Raw genomic sequence first — 15,926 nt, forward strand, 5'->3', positions numbered from 1 at the left:
TTTTAAAACTCAAATAACTCATGTAGAACACTTAGTTCCATGCTTACCATAAAATCAACACTTAATAATGCTCTACTTTTCTAATGGTTATTATTTTCTAAAAGGTAGCAATTTCATAACTATAACTGTAGAAATTTAAAACTTCTGAAATCATTTGCCTATTTGTATTAAGTGGATATCATAATTTGAAGGCAATGCTGCCAGACAATGTAGACGCAGTCTAATTCTTATGTATTTCTTTGTTTTGAATACTCATAGACAGCTCTGTTTTTACCTTGTCAACTTTTGAGGATGATAGTCACAGAAGAAAAAAGAAAACCCTTCTGTAGTTTCAGTTTAATTTAACAAGCACTTTGAGCAGATACCTTTGTGTGTCAGACAATATGCTCAAAATTATAGGGGGAACAAATTGAAAAAGAAACGACAGGCCCTTTAGGAGTTTGTGGTCTAACAGAATGGATAAGATAAGGACACAAACACTATAATAATATAAGATAGAGCAAGATTACTTCCATGAAGTTTGAAAGTAGAGATGGTATCATGATTGCCGTTACCTGAAAAGAATTCAGGAAGGAGAAAGGAAAGATAATTTAACAAAAGGATTTGGGGAAAGCATTTTAAGTTATAGAAGCGAATAAGTCAGGGAGTAACAGCAGGATCCCTGCTTGGCCTTTCTTTGGGAAGCGGTGAGCAATTCATTCTGGTTGGTATCAGGCACCTGCAGCAGTAATGGAACAGTGGGACGGACCAAGCTGATACTTCTGAGCTGAGCATACTGAGGTTCTAAATAAATTATAGCAAGAATATATTTTCAAGCAGTGTGTGATGGCTGAGCTCAGAAGAAAGACAGAGAATTACTTAGATACCAGGATTGAAGGGGAAAAGTAACACTGAAAGCCAGAGCAACAGGAGAAAGCTGATGGTTGATCTATGCAGGGTTTGGGGAGAAAAATGAAAGAAATCACCTTATGGAAACTGAAACTCCTGGTCTAAATCATAAATAGGAGTTAACATGCATAGTAGCATAAAATGATCTGGCTTCACTGAACTGCCTGAGGCCTTTGCCCTCAGAGAACACACTCTAACAGCTCTTCCACAAACCAGCCAAAGGATAAACACACCTTACTGAATATGAGTTGACAGTAATTTCAAATATCATGAGGGAGAATTAGCAAGTGCAAGAATGAGGAGAATTAGCAATGCAAGGAGTAGAAATAATAGAAAATATGAAAGAAACTATAACATATTTGTTTAAAATAATTTGAGAGATGAAAGAAAGAACAGAAAGCACAGTTAAGAACTGGAAGAATGTGAAAAAGATGAGCTAGAACTTCTATAAATGGAAAATATTGTAATTGAAATTAATGAACAAAGTAGCCAATTAGACACAATTGAAGAAAGAATTAGTGATCCAGAAGTTAGGAGTGGAAAACGACCACCCAGGAGCCAAAATAGATAAAGAAATGAAAAACATAAAAGAGAACTTAGAAAATGAAGAGTTAAATGGGAAAGTTTAGTAGAAATTTATATAACGTAATAGAAATATATTCTAGAAAGAGCCCACAAAGAGACTGCAAGAGAGGCACCATTCTATGAGTTAGTGCTTAAGAATTTTCCAAAGTGGAAGACAGATAATATATTCAGATTGAAAAAGTCCTGAATAAATAAAAGCAAATCCACATAGACTTAATCTGCATTGTACAAAAACACGAAGAAAAATACTAAAATCTACCACAAAGAAAAGACTGGTAATCTACAAAAAAGCAACTGTTTAACTTGGAACAACAGAGGCACCAAATTCCATTATGAAAATGCTAAGGGGAGAATAAAAACATCCCCATCTAAAAGATCCGTTGAAAGTGAACATAACTTAAAAAAAAAAAAGTGACTGCAAGATTGAGTTACCATTCGCAGAACCTTACTAAAACAAAAACAATTGCTAAAAGATTAGAAAACAGGAAAATATGCTCTGAAAGATGAGAACTTAAGAAGCAGTGGTTGAGAAGCAATAGTGAATAGATTGGATTAAAATGGTTATACTTTAAAAAGTCAATAAGAATGATAGTAAAGACTTACCTAAGGAATTCAAAAGCAAAGCAGATTGAATCGTAATGTAGCTTAAAGATGGAAGAGTAAGACTGAAATAATCACCAACTGAATAGAAATAATGGGAGAATAGGGTTGATGAAATGAGATAGTGAGATAAAATGTTTGAATTGTAGGTTAGGATGGCCTTGGAAGTCAAACAATGGAGGATGTATTTGATCTAATGTGAAAATGGAAGGATTTTGTGGTTTTTTTCTTTTTATAGTAGAGAAGTGACATATTCATACATGTGAAGGGTAGAGTAGTTTAGGACGGGGAAAGACTCAGTAAAACCGGTTAGAAGACCACTGCAAAGAGTGTGAAGATAGGGACTGATGACCTGTAACAGGATTCATCATTTTGGTTTTTTTTTAATTGAAATATAGTCAGTTTACAATGTGTCAATTTCTAATGTACAGCATAATGTTTCAGTCACACCTATACACACATATATTCGTTTTCATATTCTTTTTGCTATAGGTCACTACAAGATGTTGAACATAGTTCCCTGTACTGTACAGAAGAAACTTGTTGTTTATCTATTTTATATATAGTAGTTAGTATCTGTGGATCTCAAACTTTCAATTTATCCCTTCCCACCCCTTCTCCCTGACCCTGTAACCATAAGTTTGTTTTCTATGTCTGTGAGTCTGTTTCAGTTTTGTAGACAAGTTCATTAGTGTCTTCTGTCAAGATCCATCTTGCCCACAGATAAAAAGATGGATCTGAGAAACATTTCATAGCTAGTATTTAGAGGAATTGGAAATTGAAGATGGAAAGATAAGAAGGGGAAATGGTCACTGAGTGTCCACTTTTAATCTCTCTCTTTGTATTACCCCATCACAGCCACATTCTGATATTTGCTCTTTTTTTATAGACAAATCAAATGATCCTAGGAAAGAGACAATTTTTCCAGTGGTCCTAAGTAATAAGGGGTAGAACCACAATTTAAATCCAGGTTTTATGACTCCAGCTGCTCCTTAAACTTAATATGCTCATAAGATTTCAAGAGAGAACTCTTAGGAGGTAATCGTTGAGTTTAATTTACAACTTAAAGAGCTGTGGGGCTCAAATCTGATTTCATACTTCTGATTTTGATTTTGAAGAGAAACAAAGACTAGCTGAAAGGAAATTTCAAGATGAAGAGTTGGTACTTAAATCAGATATCCAATATCAGTCCATATTTTTGAGAGAGAGAGAGAGAGACAGATTGGAGAAGATGAAGATTGAGGAGTGGATGGGATTCAAAGTCATAGAGATAGCCATGGAGTTCAATCATCGAGATAAAAACAGAGGATACAAGTGAGGGAGAGTCTGAAATAGGGAAAGGTGAGGTGAGCAAACTCAATATGAACTCTAGGTTTTCAATATCCCATAAAGAGAAAAACAGTCCAGCAGATAACCAGGGATTGGTCATTCTAGAAAAAGGTAGCGAAGGGGTGGGCACAAGATGGGAGAGAGCCGTTCCCAGTGTGCTGGTGTTGCAGCAGGAAGATCAAGAGACTGGAATTGTTCTCCACCTAAATCTGTTCTGGGTGGAAATCTGTCTTATCCGGACACCCTTTGTGCCCTTTATAAATGCCACCAATAGCCTACGCTGGTGTACAAATGTTACAAGGTATTTGTTCCGGGGGCCTTCCACTGACAATGCCAGGAAGGATGCTATTAGTGCCAATTGTGAGAGCTGGTGGTGCGATCTGGACATCTGCTTCCAAAGAGCTGGACCAAGAATAAGTTATTCCACATAAGCCAGCCAAGCAGCTGTCAGATGGCAGGGATGGTCATTTACTAGCGACTGGGCCACATTTGATGCTGACCCAGTTGTGAAAGACTTCCTTTCCTATCTCTGATGAGCAGAGCCATTCAAGGTCTTTTGTAGTATTTTTATTGCAAACAGAAAAACATGTCTACATGTCTTACTCCTCAAGATTCAAGTCGGTGTTGCGATGCTTTTGTTTGAAAGGAAGGGTGTATGACGTGTGAGTTAGACCCTCACGGGCACAGGTAGGAGTTGCTGAAATAATAAATCTGGAGCTGATCTGAGCAGTCAGACGATGTTGACCCTGGCAACCATCACTGCATGTCACTCCTAATGGAGAACCTTCTCAGCTCCCCTCAATGTGAACACTGGATTCTATGACATTTTTAGAGTAGATCTTTTTAATTTCATTCCTCTTCAACAATCTTTACTCCACCTACTACATCAGATGCTTTTGAGCCCAGGAGCTGCACTGTCTCTGTAAGTCGGGTATTTTAATTATCTCATCCTATTTAAAACTGATGTTTTGTCTAAACTATGTTGAGGGACAGCTTAGGACAGATTCCTGGTGTGCCCGATTTAATTCGGTGTGCTTCCAAGAGCATAGAAGGACTCATTCAATCATTTGTTTATTAACTCATCTGTCCAATATATTGAGTAAGTCCTCTAGGTACTGGGAATATAATAGTAAACAAAATACACAAAAATCTCTTCATTCACAAGGCTTCTATTCTAATGGGGGAGACAGAAGAAAAAAAAAAAGAAGAATCAGACCAAAAATAGATGCACAGTGGCAGGTAAGTCTGATTTTTTAAAAAGGAAAGATAAATAAGTAAATACATAAATACATAGAAGGGTAAGATCGTTGAGAATGACAGGGACACCACTTTCGATAGGCAGCCAGGTAAGACCTCTCTGAGGAGATGACCAAAAAAGCCTGTGGATCTCTGTGAGAAGACTGTTCCAGGCAAAAGGAAAAGCAAGTGCAAAGGCCCTGAGACAGGCAAACGTCTTTGAGGAAGATCAAAACGACCAGAGGACCAGAGCAGAGTGAACGGGGGAAAAGTGTTAGAAGTCTCCAGGAACTAGATCAGATAGGGCACACACACCGTGATGGGGTGGTCCATGTGCCTATCTGTGGCCTTGCTATCTTAGGCTTGTGTGGGTTCATTTGAATTAAAAAAAAAAAAGAAGATTTTTTAAACTTTTTAACCATATAGGCACATTTTTCAAAGCTTAGAAGAGACATGGTAAACTGAATCTCTGATGGCTTCAATTATATAAAAAGTTGAAGAGCTTAAATAAAAATCTAGGCAGTCCTGGCTCCAAAGCCCATTCCATCGTGTTTCCATCATGAAGATATAGTTAGGATATCATAACTGAATTCACTGTAACAAACTCTTACTGTACTATATTCTTTTTTCTTGTTGGAGTATAATTGATTTACAATGTTGTGATAGGTTAGAGTGTACAGCAAAGTGATTCAATTATACAAATACGTATGTATGTATATTCCTTTTCATACTCTTTCCCATTATAGGAAAGGTTACTGTAAGATACTGTAATAACTATTCCAATATATTGAATATCGTTCCCTGTGCTACACAGTAGGTCCTTGTTGTTTACATATTTTGTATATAGTAGTGTTTATGAGTTAATCTCAGACTTCTAATGTATCCCTCCCCTTTTCCCCTTTGGTAATTAGAGTTTTGCTTTCTATATCTGTGAGTCTATTTCTGGCTTGTAAACTAGTTCGTTTGTATCATTTTTTTAGTTTCCACATATAAGTAATACCATATGATATTTGTCTTTCTCTGTCTAACTTACTTAGTGTGATATATCTAGATCTATCCATGTTATCGCAAATGGCATTATTGCATTCTTTTCTATGGCTGAGTAGTATTCCTGTATATATATACACACACACATATATATATACACATACACATACATATATACATATATGCCACATTTCCTTTGTCCATTCATCTGTCAATGGACGTTTAGGTTGCTTTCATGTCTTGGCTGATGTAAATAGTGCTGCTAGGAACATTGAGGTGCAGTAAAAATACTGTACTATATTCTAAGGCAGTAAATAAGGCAGGGAGCCTACCCTCAAGATTTACAAAGACATATAAGCAAATGATTATAATTCAGTGTGATAAAGTAATGTGTGTGTGGGTTAAGAGAGAGAAAGAGAAGGAAGTGATTAACACCATTTGGATATTTAGAAGAATCAGGGCTAAATCTGAGAGGTGTATAAAGATGAGATAATGTAAGAGAGGAGGGCAGACTATCCAGCACAAAAGCATGAAGTTATGGTATGTGTGAGCTGAACAGGAACTTGCAAATAGTTATCACTGATTTAGAGGCAGGGCTGGAGCTCAGCCTGGCGGTACATACCATCATATCATCCTGGTACACTGCTGCCTTCTATTCGGAGGATCAGTGTCCTTTCTGATTGGTGAGCACAGTATCTGTGTCCTGGTTAGTACGTTACTGTCACTCCACAGCAGTGGGCACTGACACTGAAGGGCCAGGTCTCTGATACCACGTCAGTCCCATGGGCTTCGGTCAGTGGTGGATGGCTGCCACTGAGGGGGCCAGAGAGAGACGTGAAAAGAGAAAATGGGCGCAAAAAGACTCCCCAAATATGTCATGTTTTTAACATCCCATGATGGAAATAGAGTAGGTCCCTGAAGATTTTTATCTTGCCAAAGTATTTTTAGACCAAGTTTTAGAGACTAAAGAAAAGTAAAATATCTGAGGTGTCAAGATAGCACCTTTTAAAACATGTTTTATAGAAAATCCCTAACTTTTGGATTCTTTTAGATTGATTGCCGCACTTCAGAGGGCTTGCTGGCCCTTTTCTTAGTGGGAAATTGAGGATGACAGTGGCTCTACTTCAGCCTCTCTTGTTCAGTCTTCCTCGGGTGTGTTAGTCCTTGTTTATTCTGTGATCTTTTGATAAATTGATTTTTTAATCACAAATGATAAAGACTAACCTTTTAATAAACGAGTAAACGTGTGTGGATCCTTGCTAGGGCTTCACCTTCTCGCGCCCTCACGTGCTTCCACTTTATAAGATTTTTCTTCCCTTGGACTAGTATAAGCAAATATGAAATTTGATGGCATATTCCTCTGGCCATCAAACCAATTTAAGCCTCACACCTCAATAGTTAGTTCTGTTGCTGAAGACCTAGCTGAGAGTTTTCTTTTCCTTTTTTTTTTTTTTTCTTTTTTTCTCTCTCTTTTTTTCTTTTCTCTTTTAATTTCCTCTTTCTCTCTTTTAGTTTTATTATTATTAGTTTTTTAATGGAGGGACTGGGGATTGTACCCAGGACCTCATGCATGCTAAGCGTGCGCTCTACCACTGAGCGGTACCCTCCCCCCTAGTTGAGAGTTTTCTTGATTTTGTTGTTGTTTATTTCTTTTTCAAATAAAGCTAAAGTCGCGTAGCTTTCAGCCTCATCAGTCACAGTAGACCTCCAAAGTTTTGCTAAATGTCTTTCTTACACTCAGTGTCCTTGTGAAAACTTTTTTTTTTGCTGCCATATAAAAATGTGTTTATTTTAAGAGATAGGGCAAAAATCATTAAGCTCTGCTTGTTAATAAAAACAGGTATTTTGGAGTGTTTACAGTCTCCCATCTTGCTCACACGTCACTAAACAATCTCCCATGTTTACCACGTGCAAAAGTACTTTTTAATTTTTACTTCAATAAAAACCCTAAATTAATACACACTTTTTGCAATGTGTTAAATTGTGTTTTCTGAGAACTAGAAAAGGCAAGTCCAGAACCTCTGCCAAAGTGTGGACACGGATGCTGGGTGCTTATCCATGTGTGTGGGACACACACAACTTACAGGTCTGAAATCCTCCCAGTGTTACAACGCTATTTGAAGGTGGACTCCACAGTTTGAAATACATTTGTTTGATGAAGATAGTGGAGGTACAGTCATGAAGATTCTGATGTTTATGCTGTTCTTTTGACCATCCCAGATCAAAGAACACCTTGCGAAGGGGCAGAGGATGCTGGCAGGTGACGGGATGTCCCAGGTCACCAAGACACTGCTGGATTTAACTCAGAGGAAAAACTTCTATGCAGGAGATCTTCTGATGTCCGTGGAAATCCTCAGGAATGTGACAGACACGTTTAAAAGGGCAAGTTACATCCCTGCATCCGATGGTGTCCAGGTAAGGGAGGCAGTCCCATCAAGGAAAAGACAAGTGAGCTTGGGATCAATTCTGGGCCTTAAGAAACCAGTGCAGCCACCTTGGAGGAGGCTTCCCGGCCTGGAGGGGAAGCATCCAGGCTGTGCTCGGTGTGAGCTCTGGAGATGACCCCGATTCCTTAGTCTTTCTATACCTCAGTGTCCTCAACTGAAAACGCACATAATGCACCTCAAGGAGGTGCTGAATGAAAATGGGTGAGAAGTGCTTTGAGCCCTCAGATTAAAGGCAAATTTAAGGTTGTGACGTGGATATTTTAATCCCACATTTAATAGCACCATCTTGCCACAGGAAACTATTAAAAGTACATTAAGCATAATGAAAGCACATTAACTGTAGTGTGCAAAGAACACACCGTTTAAGTTTTGTTTGGGGTTCTGCTATTAGAAGGGAGAAGGTTGTATGTAATTTTGTGGAACCATTGTCTGAAATATCAGGCAAACAGAGGATTGTTCTGGATAGGAAAATGAGAAATTCAGTAACTCCTCACCACCTATTTTTGCTAGTCATGGAAGACTTGTATAACTTCATCATTTATTTCCGTAATAATAAAGTTTAAGGACTCACCCAATTTCAGAATCACCTTTGCCCTTAGAACAAAGCTTGTTGAATGGCAACCATGCATATTGAATGCAACTCTAGTTTGCATTTCAGATTAACTCTTCTTGTGCTGGGGGCTAAAATGTTCTCCTGCCAAGAAGGCTGAGTTGGTTTTGGCATTTCCAGCATAATGTTCTCCCTGAATCTCTGCAGAAAGTTCATTAAAATGAAGGGTTGGCAAAACTCCCGGATCAAGTAGCTTTCTTTCAGCCTACTCTTCATTTGGGAGTTTTATTTGCATGTCACTTGGAGAATGCAGAGGGTGGGTTTTTGTTTTGTTTTCTGTTTTTTTGTTTTGTCTTGATCAGCTATTGAGGGTGATACAGGAAAAATGGCACGTGAGAGGATGGCCACATCCCAGGCCACATCCCTGGGGTGTGTCCCTCCACGTGTGGGTCCTTGGCTTCGCGCAGGAAAGAATTCAAGAATGAGCCATAGTTGAGTAAAGGTAGATTTATTCAGAGAGATACATACTCCATAGACAGAGTGCAGGCTGTCTCAGAAGGCAAGAGAAAGGCCGAGAGAGAGAAAGAGAGAGAGAGAGAGAGATGTGAGGTTGTTAGTTTTTCTGGGCTCAGTAACCTCACATGCTAACAAGTTGGAGGATTATTTCAACTACTTTGGGGAAGGGGGTGGGATTCCCAGGAATTGCACCATCACCCACTTTCTGACCTTTAATGGGCAGCCTTGAAACTGTCCTGGCCCCTGTGGGAGGGCCACTTAGCAGCTACCGTATGTCAATGATCCTATATTAAAGCTCAAGGTCTACTGAGAGTTGAATCTCCCACCATCTCGGTGCTAATTGCTGTGTCATTCTTTTAATGGTTGTACCCACCCCCTACTTCCCTCCTGCCTCAGGGAAAGAGGAAAAGAAGGCTTTTTGGAGTCATGGGATTATTCATAAGTAACCCTGACGCCCCAGTTTGTATAGAGGCACATATATTACTTACGTTACATGCGTTTACTGCTGAAAGGTGGTGGGACCATGGGGACTGTTGGGACTGCATGCTGTGTTGTATTACCAGTGTCCAGGAATAGACTTTTAATTGTAAAAAATACATTGGTGGGGAGGGATTGGTGTTATTTGATCATTTCAAAGATTTTTTTTTTTCTTTACAAAGCATGAAACAGTTTTCCAGTTTTAAAAACCTTACTAAAGTAAGCCAGGTAACAGCGTTTCCCTGTAGCTCTGAAGTACTTCCATCCATTAGCATTGGCGTTAAAAATAACACCTGACGTCCGTGACGTCAAATGCAAGATGCAGTTTCGAAAACCCTCAGATGCTTGTGTTCACGGCAGAAACATCAGGGCGAAGGCTGCACTAGCTGATTTCCAGCGCCTCTTCTATCCTTGACAGTGTAGGGCATGAAGGTTTGTAGGTGCTGAAGTTCAGGAAAGTCAGATTTCTAGGCTGTATTAGGAACGTCTCATTCGACTGCGTGTACCGAACGAACAATTAGGGACACTAGCTGGCTTGACTTAAATAGAACGATTTGGTAGATTCTTTTGTTGCCATTTGGGCATAATCAGAAACAGATCCGTCCAGGTCCATCCTGCCCGCTCATTAGGCCTCCACACGTGTACAGAATTCTCAGCAGGTTGGTGTCCTAGTTGGTCTCCAAACAGGAGCTGCATTTTTCTCTTCCATCGTCTTTACTCGTGTCTTTTCAGGCACCTGGAAGCCTTCCTCTGCTGGGACTTCTCCTTCCATCTCAGCCTCCCAGAGTCCTCACACAGCTCTAAGTCTTCCTGAATGCCAGACTTGCAGACCCAGCCTCTACCTGAAAACCATCTCTCTCTTCTCTGCAATCCCAGAGAACTCGGCATCTCTTTGGTTCCACTTTCCACAAACAATTTTGTGTAGATCTTTTGTATGGACGGTCTTTGCTTGGTTATAGCCTTATTCAGCACCTCCTATCCTTATTTAAACTTCAGTTCTCTGTGTTCAAGGGCTCCGGGCACTTTTGATTGGCTAGCCCCTCGGGCTTAATGTGGCATAAAGGAAACTCGTCTGAGTTCCACATTTAAGTGCATTTTCTACTTTGCCTTGGAGAATTAGTGGTCCTGAGGCTGGAATTGTGATGTCATCCTGACCTTTTCTTTCTCTTCCTTTCCTGTTGGATGGGCTTACGCGTGCCTTCCCATCCATTCTTTCTTTTCTCTCCCCGCTGCTGTTTCCCAACTTCGCTTCAGTTACCCCAGCCTCTGTTATTTCCTCGGCCCCTTTCCTTTCATCCTCCCTCAGATCTTCACCTACATGCCTTCGCATCTCGTCCTCTGGGGTCCTATTGGCTGTCCGAGGACAGCTCTGGGGATGTCATTCCTTAGTCAGAAGCCTTCAGTGGGGCTCCAAGGCCACCTGGATGGCAACCCGAAGCCTTGATCTTGGCTTTGACAGTCCAAGTCCATCCACAGTACTTAGGTCACCTACCTCTCCAGTCATGCACACGGATCACTCTTTATAGACTTGGAGCCAAATGAACCACTTCTGCTTCCTGAAAGCATCATATTTTCTTGGCTCCAGGACTTTGCTTTCTCTGGGTTTTCAGGCTGGCTTGGTCTGTCTTCAGATTCTAACATAATCTCTTGGTCCCCGAGATGTCTGAACTCCAATGGCACCTTTTCTCCTTCATCTCTTTATATCTCGAATTATAAGCGCTCATCCCTGCATCTTTGAAAAAGAAGAAGTAGTCCTGATCCATCTTTAAGTCCCAGCTGAGCTCCACTCCCCTCTCCCCCAAACAAGATTTAGCACAGAGTCTTGCCTATAGAAAGTGTCCAACTAATGTTGGTTGAATTAGTTAACAACAAAATTAATAATAATATCGATACCACTGAGCTCTTTTATCCTTTTTAAAAAAAAAACTGGGAAGTAAACAAAGACCAAATAAAGATTAAATAAAATTATTTAAAGAGAGTGCATTTTTTCAAATTCTTAGTTATGTGCTGGGCATTTGATTTAAAATGCCTAATAATGCTGGATTCATGAAAAGATTGACTTGATACATTGAGGAAAGTGAGAGAGAAGAGCTACAAGCTGTTAAAATTGGGGGGAAAAATAAAGTGTGGTTTTGTGTCTTGGAATGATAAAATATAATTGTAGTTTTATTTGGGGAAACTGGTAGAAAAGCTATTCCAAAAGTCTTTTCCCTTTCGATAATGTTCTTTTCCAAACCCTGGGATTGGTCATGATGCCAAGTCTCCGCTCACGTTGGTCCTGCACGTAACTTACTCATCCTATTTCCAATCTGATGCCAATTCCTTCAAGCTCTAGCTTACAATTCATTTCTACTCCAAAGTCTTGTCTTCAAATCCAGGCAGAATTCGGTATTTTCCTAATTGCCTGGCCTTGTAGAACCCCGTAAATATCCCTGCTAGAGCGCATCTCTCCTCTAACAAAGGTAATTACTTGTTTCCAGGCTGCCCTGCAGCAGTAAATTTGAAGCTTGTTGAGAGACAATTAGGTCTCTGGGGCTTCGCCTGGCACTTGGAGCATCGTAGACACTCAAATATTTGTTCAAGTAATTAATGAATGGATATGAGTAATGTAGCAATAGTGGGGGCATTTACTTGCTTCACAAAAATAAAACAGGAAAAGTACTCTGAACTTCCAGTTAGGAGAGAGCGAGAAAAAGAGGGGAAAACTTGTCCATTCACTTTTTTTCAGCCCTGGGAAAATCCATCTTGAGTCTCTTATCAACAGAGAATGAGTTTACACCCCCGACACCAGAAACTGTGAGGCCTGACCAAGGTGGATGAGACGTGCAAGCTGAAATTCCCGCTTGTCCAACAACTGCCTTGATGTCTTCAGACACATTTCTTAGTCCTTCTCTACTTCATGTCTTTATAGCTAAAGAAGAAATAGGCGTGCAGTCCTTCCCCGTCAGTCACAGGAGTCGTGGTCTATAAAATTAAAGAATATCGAACCATTTACTCGTAAGATAAATATGGGATGGGTTCCGTCCAGTATCTGGTCATACAATTTGCATCAGCTACTCAATACATGACCTTGTTTTATGTGTGTTTCTGTTAAAAGGCACCTTATTTGATATATATTGTTATTCATTACCATGGAGCTCACAGCCAAGAGACTCTAACTTACGCCTAAACAAAGCTTATTTAACACACACATGTTCTGTGTAGGACACACCACTGGCTGCTTGAGTTTAGGAATTCAGCACTCTGATAGAGGCCATTTTCAACAGTAAAATTACCAACAAAAAGCACAAAAGATATGGTGGAAAAAAAAATAACTGGGCATTAAATAGACCATGAAAAGGACACATGATTACAGTCTGTGGGCTGAAACTAGAAGTTGAGCGGCACCACGTGGCTTCAGCTGGGCATGTGTGCGTGGGGTGACTCAAATTCACCTCTCCGTGCGTGTCCTGGAAGGACCAGGAGAGCGCTGTGAGCTTTGATTTGGGGGCCACCCATACATTTTTAGCAAGTAGTTGAATTCGCAAATATGGAATCCATGAATAATGAAGTTTGATGGTTACAATTTTCCAGGCATAGGAATAAAGTAGATGAAATACATAATCACTCAGCCATAATGATGTGCGTGAGTTGGCCGGCACACAGCAGGGAATCTGTGACCCAGTAGGGCTGGCGGTGTAACTCTGAACATAAAAGATGGGTCTTGCCCTCAAGCTGCTCACAGTGTCATCTAAGAAAAAAGGTAACACACATATACACACATACAAACACACACACATACACACAGCCCTCACCACACCCTTACACATATGCACACAGACCCACACATACAAACACACGCACACACATGCACATACACACACCCTCACCACACACAAGACATGCAAACACACATGTGCACACAGAGACACAAACACATGTACACATACAAACACACACATACCCTCACCACACACACACATACACACACATGCACACACACTCCCTTCGCTGCCCATTCTCCAGCCCCAAAGACTTTAATTTTTGTAGCATCACCTCGAATCATTTTTAAAATGTGCTTATTTATCACCTTTCTTTACACCACACAGTAGAAGCTCCAGGAGGGCAGGAACCCTCGTGTGTGTCTTGCACACCCCTGTGTTCCCAGCCCTCAGCTCAGTACAAGTAGGGAGCAAGGGTTCGGTAAGCACTCCCAAGAGTGGGCCCATCTCTGCCCATCGAGGAGTCTGTGTCCCTCCTCCCCTTCCCGCCCACGGCCACTGCTCTCCTTCAGGTCCTCGCAGTCTCACCTGGGCTGTCCATCAATTTCCCAGGGACGTTCCTTTCTCCTCCCTTCTCCCTCACCAGGCGGCACCCCTGCTCCTGGGGAGGGGGCAGTGGGCGCGGTGCACGGGGAGGGAGGGCCCACTGCGTTTGGCAAGGAGCGAGCCGTGTGGGTGGGAGAGGAGGCCCCTTCCTTGGGAGACAGCCAGGCTCCAACCTCCATCCCTGCTCTGTCCACTCATCAGTCCCTACACTTTCGCAAAAGTGTGTCCCTGCGCCCAGAGTGGCCTTGCGACCTCAGAATGCCATTTTCCACAGGAACAGTTTGAGCCCAGATTTACTCAGGTTAACTCACTTTCTCATCTGTAAATGTAAGCATCCACTCTCCTTCCGTGGACATTCTAGAACCCCGGGTATATGGCAGAGGGAGGTATCGAATTGGAAAGGAGGCAGTGAATTAGGTGGGATCATTTATCGATGTCTTGTAATGCCCCCAATGCCTGGCACCTTGTCATCTACACAGGAGGCATGCAGTCAGTAGATTTGAAACACTGAGTATTTACGTTTTCCTGTGCCTTAAGCTGTACGTGGCGGGGGGGTGGGGTCGGGGGAGAAGACTGAACTAAAGAGAAGTAATGCCAACAGAAGTGTAGGCTGGCAGAGAAACAGCCCTAAACCGATCGTCATACAAATGCATCGTAATTAAGAACGGTGATGTACTTCCAAAGAAGCCGACACAGGGCAAGGTTCGCCGCCCTGTAAGTCAGTGCCTGCATCCCTGGCCTCTCTGGTATGAGACGGGGAAGGAGCCCTTATCGCTGGAAAAGTGCGCTGGTTTTGTATCGCTGGTTTTGCTGAGTTGCTGGTGCGTGGAGGTACAGCCAGAGACCGTCATGCTAGCCCACCCTGTACCGGGGAAAGCTGACTCCCAGAATGGAGAGCAAGGACCCCTTCTGGTCGATCTAACCTCTCCCTTCACATCATATTCTCTTGGGTGATTACTTCCGTAAATTGGCTGTTTCCTTTTGCCATAGATATTTTGCAAAGCATGAATGATGATGGTACTGGTAAATGAAAAATATAAATGTTTACTGATGAAAATCTGGAAAATTTAAAAAACTATGCAGACCCTGTATACCTGCGGGGGGGTGGGGGGTGGTGATCTGATAAAGCCTTTTTGAGGACACTGAGTATAAATCTAGATGTGGAGGACAAAAAAAGTTATTCGAGTGAAGAACCAGAAGTAAAGTGGCTGAAGAAAAGGAATAGCATTATATAGGGTCCCGAGGCTGGGAGGAGTGAGTCTGGGATGCGGGAAGACGTTTTCTGAGTCTGGGGTAGAGACAGTATGGGGCAGGACCGCTCAGAGAAAGCTGGAGGGACAGCGAGGGGCTCGACTGTGCTTCACCATGCACCCATCAGCTGCCCTCTGATCAGGGATGGAGGACCGTTCTGGGCTGTGCATCCTAATTCTGATGGCGACGGCGTGTCCCTGCCTCCTCACTTAGCCTTTAAGCCTTTCTTAGGATCCCTTTATATTCTTAGTCAGGACCGCCATGATTCCTCAAAGCTTTCAGTTCTACTTATTAACTCTGTTCCTTGGGGCTTGTGTCTGCCTCCAGATGCCCAGATATTTGCTGCTGGGTTAGGAGGGGGAGAAGTTCCCTTGTAGCTCAGATAGTTCAGATCACTAGCCTCACCTACAGCCTCATTTCCACAGGGAATTCAGCAAATCTGCGTGCTAAGATGTGCTTCTGTATATTTATAGACAATTGTATATAGTCCCTGAGAAATTTGTTAGCTAGAAGCCGACCAGACATAGAACAAGGAATTGCATGGCCACCACTTTCCATAAAATTGAATGTCCTTTTCGTCTCTCATGTGACCAAAGCTAGAACTTACAATTTGAAACTGGCAGAGACATTTATACGTCTATGGCCTTCGTTCACTGCACTGATTTTCATATTTCCTGCAAAGGAAAAGCAGAGTCCTGCCCCCTGATCTGCGTGTCCCAGGACTATTTGCCACAGTCCCACCCACATAGTGGG

At 41.5% G+C, this 15,926-nt stretch overlaps 1 protein-coding gene across 6 annotated transcripts in view; it reads left to right on the forward strand.

Annotated features, from left to right (window-relative positions):
• ADGRB3 (adhesion G protein-coupled receptor B3) overlaps positions 1–15,926 on the forward strand; it is a 686,067-nt gene that overhangs the window by 318,448 nt on the left and 351,693 nt on the right. For all 6 annotated transcript variants that reach the window (XM_064486949.1, XM_064486947.1, XM_064486950.1 and 3 more), the window contains one exon: positions 7,846–8,040. In XM_064486949.1, the coding sequence (XP_064343019.1) occupies positions 7,846–8,040 (195 nt within the window). The remainder of the gene's footprint in view (positions 1–7,845; positions 8,041–15,926) is intronic.

The sequence above is a fragment of the Camelus dromedarius genome, chromosome 6 (genome assembly GCF_036321535.1).
Source record: "Camelus dromedarius isolate mCamDro1 chromosome 6, mCamDro1.pat, whole genome shotgun sequence".
Taxonomy (NCBI): Eukaryota; Metazoa; Chordata; class Mammalia; order Artiodactyla; family Camelidae; genus Camelus; species Camelus dromedarius.